This window comes from Myotis daubentonii, chromosome Y, assembly GCF_963259705.1.
Source record: "Myotis daubentonii chromosome Y, mMyoDau2.1, whole genome shotgun sequence".
Classification (NCBI taxonomy): Eukaryota; Metazoa; Chordata; class Mammalia; order Chiroptera; family Vespertilionidae; genus Myotis; species Myotis daubentonii.
Genome location: NC_081862.1, coordinates 7,478,212 through 7,487,422, shown reverse-complemented (window position 1 = coordinate 7,487,422; position 9,211 = coordinate 7,478,212). Strand labels below are relative to the sequence as shown.

General features: G+C 48.7%; 1 protein-coding gene across 1 annotated transcript; it reads left to right on the top strand.

The window, feature by feature from the left end:
- Nucleotides 1-1,496: 1,496 nt before the first annotated feature.
- On the top strand, nt 1,497-4,453 carry LOC132225559 (melanoma antigen preferentially expressed in tumors-like). Its single transcript, XM_059680652.1, has 3 exons — nt 1,497-1,792; nt 2,178-2,783; nt 3,898-4,453. The coding sequence occupies exons 1-3, from the start codon at nt 1,500-1,502 to the stop codon at nt 4,451-4,453; spliced, it is 1,455 nt and encodes a 484-aa protein (XP_059536635.1). The 5' UTR covers nt 1,497-1,499.
- The last annotated feature ends 4,758 nt before the right edge of the window (nt 4,454-9,211 follow it).

The following is a 9,211-nucleotide window of genomic DNA, read 5'->3' as shown; positions in this document are numbered from 1 at the left end:
AACACCCCCATTAAGTCTACTTCCAGGCTGGTTTCCTTTTCTTTTCCTTTCATGAATGGACCTAGGGTTCAGTTGGAGGTGTGGAGAGTGCAAAGCCCCATCATGGTTAAATGCCTGGAGATCCAGGACTAAGGTTTTGCTCTCAGGTGGAAGTAGCCATTTCAGCTAGGACCTCAAAAGGAAGGTGTGGTCAGACGGGGTATAATGGCTTCTGAGGAGGCCGAGGAGGGAACAGAAGCTAGAGCGTGAGAGTCAATGTCCAGGTCTGAGCACAGGGCTCCCTGTACCACGCCGCTCTGGTGAGTCAGGAGCCTAAGGTGGTCCCCAAGGACCTGCAAGCCAAGAACCCAGAGATTTGTCCTTTTTTCCTTACAAATGAGCAGACTTTGCCTTTGCCTCTGGATGCAGGTGTGCCTTAATCCAAAATGTTTTGATTTCTGTTTTGATGTTTGCCATTCATAGAGGTTCACAGGGCAAGTTTTCCCTGTGTCTGAAAGTTGAGTATTGCTAAGGAGCCTATTGTAGGCCAAAGTGGCAAAATCCTTTTTGTAGTTTTGTAGAGGCCGGGCTGTGTGTGTGAAAACCGGTATTAATGAAAGTCTTTCATAACAGCCAATTGATGTTTAGAAAGAGAGGAAGGGAGTGGGCGGAGAGAGAGAGAGAGACATTGATGTGAGAAACATCCCTCAGCTGGCTCCTGCCCACACCCTAAGGGGGCTAGGAATGTAGCCCTCAAGTGACATTTGGGGGGCACGAGAGGATGCTCAACGCCGTGAGCAACACTGACCAGGCTTTGCAGTCTCTTATTGAGAGGAGCCTTAGTTGTGACATGTGAGCCCTCTGTTGTCATAGATAAAATGGTCATTCTAATATTCATAGAAGGGACACACAGTAAAATGTACATGTTGGAATTAACGGTTATTTTTCTCACCTCCAGCTCCCCCATGCTTCAGAAAACGTTTGTGCTGCTTTTATATGCCTCATTTAAAATGTGTCAAAGGCCTCAATGGTACCCATTGTGTGGGTGTTCCTTAATCTTCCCCATCTATTTTATTTCCTGGAACTTAGCAAGAGGCAGTCCTGGGCCACGGGCTGCTCCCTACTCCAGGTGTTTTCAGTCCTTCAGTGATCCTCAGAAATGTTTTCCCTGGAAAGGGTGGGATCATCTCTCTGGTTTCCCAGTCCTCACTGCACAGCAGAATTGCAGCTAGCCAGTGGGTAGATGCGGGAGGGGTCCAGTGGTCATCTCACCCCTCCTTGGTGCCTGGTTCTTGTCCTTCCAGTGGCAGAGTAGAGGCAGGGCTGAGTGGCTTTGCAACCCTAAGCAGAAAACGGAGTTGGGGTAAATTGGGGGTGCTCCAGTTGTTGCCAGAGCAGTGCCTTTGGCCCTCAGCTGGTCCCTCTGAAGGGAGAAGGACCGGGGTTGCTCATGCTCAGCCTGACAAGATGCCTTGCTCCCGGCTGTCTTCCAGGATCTCTTTCATAGCAGCTTCATGGGGATGAGCCTCCCAGCTCCACGCAGACTCCTGGAACTGGCATGTCAGAGCCTGCTGCGGGATGAAGCCTCGGCCATCGCTGCTCTGGAGTGGCTTCCTATGGAGCTCTTCCCACCTCTTTTCATCACAGCCTTCACTGGGAAGCACAGCAGAGTCCTAAAGGCCATGGTGCAGGCTTGGCCCTTCCCCTGCCTCCCTCTGGGGGCCCTGATGAACCATTGGCAGTCTTACCAGGATATCTTGCAGGCTGTGCTCGAGGGACTCGATGCCATGCTTGCCCAGGACCCTCGACCCAGGTATGGGGGATTCAGTAGCCGGGTCGCACCCTGGGGATCTGAGCAGTTACAGCTGGGATCTGGGAGTGGGCAGGGCCAAAGGGAGAGCTGAGGCAGGCCTTGGAGCCACTGCTAGGGTCATTCTAGGAACAGGCTTCGGATATATACGGCTGATGAAATTGTCGATTGTGACCGAAGGGACACGAGCCCACTCCTTCCTGGTGGCGCCTAAAGGTACCAGGAATGGGGACCATGAAGGATCCCAGTAGCACCAGGAGCAGTTGATTCCTGGGGCATGGAGTCAAAGTCCAGTGCGGTGTCTGGCCCAGCTGCCCAGATGCCTAGCTCATAGTCTTACTCATTGTTATCTTAATGCATCCCAGCATATCTCCTATTTTCTCCACAGGAGATGTAAACTGCAGGTGCTTAATTTACAGAAGAGAGTTCATTTGGAGTTCTGGATGGTGTGGGCAGGTACCAGAGCCCATGTGTGCTCACTGCTGGAGCCTGAGGCCCTGCAGCCCATGAGGAATAGGAGGAAAGTACACAGCTTAAGGGCCAGGCCAAATCCACCCTTGGCCCCCGTGGAGGTGTTAATAGACCTTTGCCTCAAGAAAGGTGTCCTTGATGAGTCCCTCAGCTACCTGATTAAGAAAGTCAGCGAGAGGAGAGGTTTGCTGCACCTTTGCTCTAAGAAGCTGAAGGTTTTTGCGATGTCGAAGCAAAACAATAACATCCTGGATATGGTGCAGCTGGACTCTGTCCAGGATTTGGAGGTAAACTGTACCTGGAAGCTGTCCACTCTGAGGAAGTTCGTTCCTTACCTGGGCCAGATGGGCAATCTGCGCCGGTTCCTGCTCTCCCACGTCTTCACGTCTTCTCACACCACCTTGGAGCAGGAGAAGCAGTGTGTTGGCCTGGTCACCTCTCAATTCCTCAACCTGCCCCACCTCCAGGAGCTCAATTTGGACGATGTCTCCATCCTCAGAGGCCACCTGGATGAAATCCTCAGGTGAGGGGTGGCGAGCTTTCCCTGCCAACCAGAGCGAGTCCCTTTCCATTTCAGTGCACAGTGACGGGCTCTCCTGTGTGCCGTCCCTCAGCAGTGCTAGAGTGCCTGAGCCACTAGACGGGCCACACAGTCAGTGTGTTGTTCACCGCTCTGTCACCTTGCATGTTGTGACATAACCCCCCAGATAAAGGTAGGACGTATGCACTAGGACAGAGGCTACTAAAGGGACTCCTTGCTAGGAATTGGCATAATGGAGGCTTCGGGCCAAGGGATGGTAGCTTTGGGCATCCTTGTAAGTGGTGTTGAAGGGAAAATGATGCAATAGAACCAAGTGAGGATTGCAATGACAAGGGGAAAGCCAATCAGAGGGGAGGTTTCAGTGGTTAAGTTCTGCACTTAGAGATTTGGCCATGGCAGCCTTTCACTCCAAACCTGCCTCAGTCACCTGTCTGCCAAGGGTTGCCATAGGCTCTCGCAAAGGGAATGCGTGGTAAATGCAGGATTCAGGAGGGAGGCATTACGAAATGGGATAGGTGGTTTGTAGACAATGCAGTGATCTAAGTTCCTGGAGGGTGGCAGCCCTCGCTGGATGTTGCCTGACTGTGCCCAGGTTAGCCCTTTCTGCACATCTGCCAGAGGCCTCATTGGGCTAAGAGATGGTGGTGACAGGGGTCTAGGCTGTGGCTGGAAGGAAGCCTGAGTTGCAGGCAATTCAGGACATGTCTCCAATACTAAAATGCACTGGTTGCCTCCTGCTTCAGACCCTGGGTCAGGCTCCTTTCTGAGCTCCTCCCACCTTTATGTTCACAACACCTGTGTGTTTGGGCTGGAGGGTATGATGTGCTCCACTTGACGGATGAGTAAATGGAGTGTGTGAGGTTTCATCCAGTTGAATCCATCACGGAGCAGATAACAGATGGAGAAAGATTCCACTCAAATTTGCTCTGACTTGAATGTCACTTTTCACTGTGCAACATCCTGGGTTTGATCATCATCCGGAACACTGTAGGCTTTGGTGACATGGGCCTCTTTACCCTGAAGGCCTGCATTATCCTCACCTGCCTCTGCTCACCAGGTCCATCCCCCCACATGTAACTGCTCTATGTCTCCCCAGGTGCCTGAAGAACCCCTTGGAGACCCTGTCCATCACTAACTGCCTGCTTTTCGAAAGAGACTTTAGACATCTCTCCCAGCATCTGAATGTCAGCCAGCTGAAAAGCCTGAGTTTCAGTGGGCTCAACCTGACCATTATCAGTTCTCGGTCACTCCAATTTCTTTTAGAGAGAGCCTCCCCCACTCTCCAGGACCTGGACTTGGATGAGTGTGGGATCATGGACCACCAGTTCCTGGACATCCTGCCAGCCCTGAGCCACTGCACCCAGCTCACAACCCTAAGTTTCTGTGAAAACCCCATCTCCATGACCGGCCTGGAGGACCTGCTTCGCCACGTTTTCGGGCTGAGCAAGCTGAGATGCGTGATTTATGCGGCGCCCGTGGAGAGTTATGAGGAAACTAGCAGCAACATCAACCTGGGCCGACTTGCCCAGATGCATGCTGTGCTAAAGCATATGCTGCAGGAGTTGGGTCGGCCCAGCATGGTCTGGCTCTGTGCTTACCCCTGTCCTCACTGTGGCTGTAGAACCTTCCATGACCCAACTCCCATTCTGTGATCCTGTTGCTTGAGTGTCTAGCTGGGTGCACATCTCATAGGCTTTACTCTGGGCACTTGGGCACTGAAGCCCAGACATAAGTGTACCGTTCAGGAACACAGCAGCCAGTTTCAGACAGCTACTCAGGTTTGGGGGGAAATGCTCACAGGGGACTGGATGGTTTCTTTGGGGAGATTTGTCCTAAGGAGTTAGAAATATGCACCTGAATCTCTCAGGGGGAGGGATTGAGGCTTGGGTGGTAGATGCGGGAATTACATTTCTTGAATGGTTGTGAATAAATGTCAGTAATAAAGAGAACTGGATGTTAACAGACTGATGTCCTCAATGACATGTTAGCCCAACTCTCCCACCTGCAGTTACTGGCCAAGTAAGAAGGCATGAGCCTTGTGATTCGCAGACATTAGGCTGGTTGAGGTTGATTCCAGGAGATCACATCACCATTTATCCTTTCTGGTTTGGTGGTTCTTTCTGGTGCACCGCTACCTACTCACCTCTGTGACTGTTCAGTGGGTCAGCGCACACTTGTTGCGTCCACAGGGACTGGAACAAGTGGCTTCCAGTGAGCACCACCGAGGTACAACTACTCTGGGGCCATCACAGGTAACTAGTCCAGTCCCTGGACTCAAACACTCCTCCCCACTGGGAGCCTCCATCTCTGGCCTGTGTCTGCTCCATGGTAGGGCTTCCCTGTGCACAAGTCAGGCCCCCAGTACTGAAAGGGACATCAGCCTGCCAGGGAGCCAGAGCCCTGGCCTCACAAGTCCATGCCTGTCATTCCCCTGGATCCAGCCCCTTCTTGAATTCAAGTTCCTGTAAACACATTTACATTCTTTTCAGCAAAATACTGAGCTGGAATAAACCTCTGCTTTGTTCTGTGTCCTGTCCTAAGAATAGGACATCCTTTGGTAGAGGATGGTCTAATGTTCAAATACTTTCCCCTCATGATCCTCCTTCCCATTAATCAAGGAGGTGGTAAAGCAACTCTGAGCCAGTGACAGGCCCCGGGTCTGAAGAGTGGACAACCCCAAGCCAGTTCCCGGAGAGCACTTAAGTGGACACAGGTGAAGGTCACCCCGGGGAGATGGGGGTATGGAGGGCCACCATGAGGGTCAATACAACCAAGTGAAGGGGAGATGTTCTAGTGTGCTGTTGGATCCCACAGTCAGTGGACAGTTAGCTGGCCAGGAAGGAACAGGCTCCCTGCCCCCCTGCCACTTTATTCTGGCCCTAGGCTGTCTCAGTTTGCTCACTGAGTGGCCTGCCAGAGGAGCACCTAGGGAGAAGGCCACACATCCAGGCCCAGGGGCAGGGCTCCATTTGCCTGTATGTCTCCCTAATTGTGAGGAAGTCAGTCCTGCTTTTTCTCCTTCTACTGCCTCTCATTCAGTGCCAGCCACTCATGTGCTTGCTGCTCTCTGCTGGGTGTCAGCAACTTCCTAGCTTGTCACATACAGCACCTGGCCCTTTGTTCTCTTTTTATTGCCATTCCTTTCTTTTCTTCTACCTTCCACTCTTCTAGCTTGGGTCCATCATCCTATGAGCTCATTTTTCCGTTTCTTAGTACATTTCCTATTGATATCAGAGAGGAAGGGAGAGGGAGAGATGGATAAAACATCAATAATGAGACAAAATCATTGGTTGGCTTTCTCCCGCATATCCACCTGGGGATCCAGGCATAAACTCCAGCTCCTGCTCCAACTGAGAATTGAACTATGTCCTCTTGGTTCATAGGCCTACTGAGCCACACTGGCCAGGTACACTCTGCTTCTTCGAGTGGGAAGAGAAAATGCTGAAGTCTTAGTAACAGTCGGTGAGCTCCCCACCCCCCAAAAAAAGAGGATAAGAGAACAAGGGTCAGAAAATGTATATCTCTTACAGCAAACGCTCTCTTTCTCTTCCTCTCTCTCTCCTATTCCATCTCCCTCTCCCTGTCCCTCTGTCTGACATGCACCTTGTCTTCCCATCCCCGCCTTCACAGGAAATAGTGTCCATAATATGAATCAGAACCTCTAGAATTTGAGGAAAAGCATAAAAATTTGCAGGTTCTGAGGGAGGAAGGCCAAAGTCAAAACATCCTGTGGTCTGGGTGTTAATTCCTCCACACATAGAGCTCGTGCCTATTACCTTGTGTGGAGATTCACCTGTGGGGCCAACTTATGTAAAGCTCTTGTCTGCATGTCCTCCTCTGGAATTGCCCACTGTTATTAGCATTGATAGTATTTATTAACCACCAGATGCAAGATAAGGAAGAAAATAGAAGTCAGTGCACCCTTGCCAGTGTTTCTGGGCATTGTCCTGTGCACCAGAAAGTTAACCCATTTGATTTCTGGCCAGGGCACATGTCCAGGTTTCTGGTTCAGTCCCCAGGCATCCAATATTGTTTCTCTCTCACATGAATGCATGCTTCCGTGTCTGTCTCACTCCACTTACCTCTCTCTAAAGAATCAATTTTAAAAACCCACCATATTAAGACAAAACAAAAGGAAACTCATTGCTGTATGTTGCCTCTAAAACAGAGTGTCCTGCACTTGACGCTTTATTTGTTCTGTAGACCACAACTGAGAATTAAAGCAAAATATTGGAATCTGGACTTTCCCATCAAAATATTCAGAAAAGCATAGTATCAAGGCAATGAGGCTTATAAAGCTTAGACAGTGATTGCATCTGTGAAGATGGGCACAGAAGGGGCATGGATAGGAGGTGACTGCTGGTGCACAAGCATCTTATACATGAAGGCCCTATGGGCAGGGTCTCTAGGATATCAGAAAGCAAGCAGGGAGAGGAAGGCACACATAGTAGGTTCCTTAGTACTAGAATGTACCCCAGAGTCCCCCAAACTGCACAGTAGTAAGGCAGGCTGGATACAGGGCAGCTGGAGCACACGGATTCCAAAGGGAAGACTCTGAATAAAGAAGAGCCAAAGCCTGGGCTGCTTGTCTCAGTGGATGAGTTTCGACCTGTGAACCAGGAGGTCAGTTCAATTCCCAGGCTGGGACATGTCCCCGTTGTGGGCTCTTTGTCCAGTAGGTGCCTTGTAGGAAGCAGCCAATCAAGGATTCTCTCTCACCATTGATGGTTCTCTTTTTTTTTTCTTTTTTTTTTAATTTTATTGCTTAAAGTATTACAATGGGTATTACATATGTGTCCTTTCCCCCGCACCCTGCCCTTGACAATACCCTGGCCTCCCGTATCCCCCAGTATCTTATGTCCATTGGTTATGCTTATATGCATGCATACAAGTCCTTCGGTTGATCTCTTACCCCCTTCCCTCCTGCCCCCCAACCATCCTCGGCCTTCCAGCTACAGGTTGACAATCTGTTTGGGGCAGCTCTGCCTCTCTATCTGTTATAGTTCATCAGTTTATAATGGTCTTTATTATCCATATATGAGTGAGATCATGTGGTATTTTCCCTTCATTGACTGGCTTATTTCACTTAGCATAATGCTCTCCAGTTCCATCCATGCCGTTGCAAATGCTAAGTGTTCCTTCTTTTTTACAGCAGCATAGTATTCCATCATGTAGATGTACCATGGTTTTCTAATCCATTCATCTACTGATGGGCACTTAGGCTGTTTCCAGATCTTAGCTATGGTGAATTGTGCTGCTATGAACATAGGGCTGCATATGTCCTTTCTGCTTGGTGTTTCTGGTTTCATGGGTTATATTCCTAGAAGTGGGATCACAGGGTCAAATGGGAGTTCCATTTTTAGATTTTTGAGGAAAGTCCATAGTGTCTTCCATAGTAGCTGCACCAGTCTGCATTCCCACCAGCAGTGCACCATTGTTCCTTTTTCTCCACATCCTCTCAAGCAGTTGTCTTTGTGGATTTGTTGATGATAGCCAGCCGGACAGGTGTGAGATGATACCTCATTGTTGTTTTGATTTGCATTTCTCATATGATTAGTGACTTTCAGCATGTTTTCAAATGTCTCTTGTTTTTCTGAATGTCTTCTTTGGAAAGGTGTCTATTTAGATGCTTTGCCCATTTTTTGATTGGATTGTTTATCTTCCTTTTGTTAAGTTGTATGAGTTCCCTATAAATTTTGGAGATTAGGCCCTTACCAGATATGATGGTGGTAAATATGTTTTCCCACACACTGGGTTTTCCTGTTGTTTTGTTGATGGTTTCTTTTGCTGTGCACAAACTTTTTATTTTGATGTAGTCCCATTTGTTCATTTTCTCTTTAGATTCAAGTGCCCTGGGTGCTGTATTGGTGAAAAAATTGCTTTGGCATATGTCTGAGATTTTATTGCCTTTGGATTCTTCTAGCATTTTTATGGTTTCCCATCGGACATTTAAGTCCTTTATCCATTTTGAGTTTATTCTCGTGTATGGTGTAAGTTGGTGGTCTAGTTTCATTTTCTTGCATATATCTGTCCAATTTTCCCAACACCATTTATTGAAGAGACTATCTTGACTCCATTGTATGTTCTTGCCTCCTTTGTCAAATATTAATTGAGCATATTGGTTCGGGCTGATTTCTCGGCTCTCTGTTCTATTCCATTGATCTATATGCCTGTTCTCGTGCCAGTTCAAGGCAGTTTTGAGAACAGTGGCTTTGTAATACAGCTTGATATCTGGAATTGAGATCCCACCTACTTTGTTCTTTCTCAGGATTGCTGCAGGTAATCTGGTACTTTTTTTATTCCAGATGAATTTTTGGAGAGTTCGTTCTAGATCTCTGAAGTATGCCATTGGTATTTTCATGGGAAGTGCGTTGAATTTATCGATTGCTTTGGGTAGTATGGACTTTTTA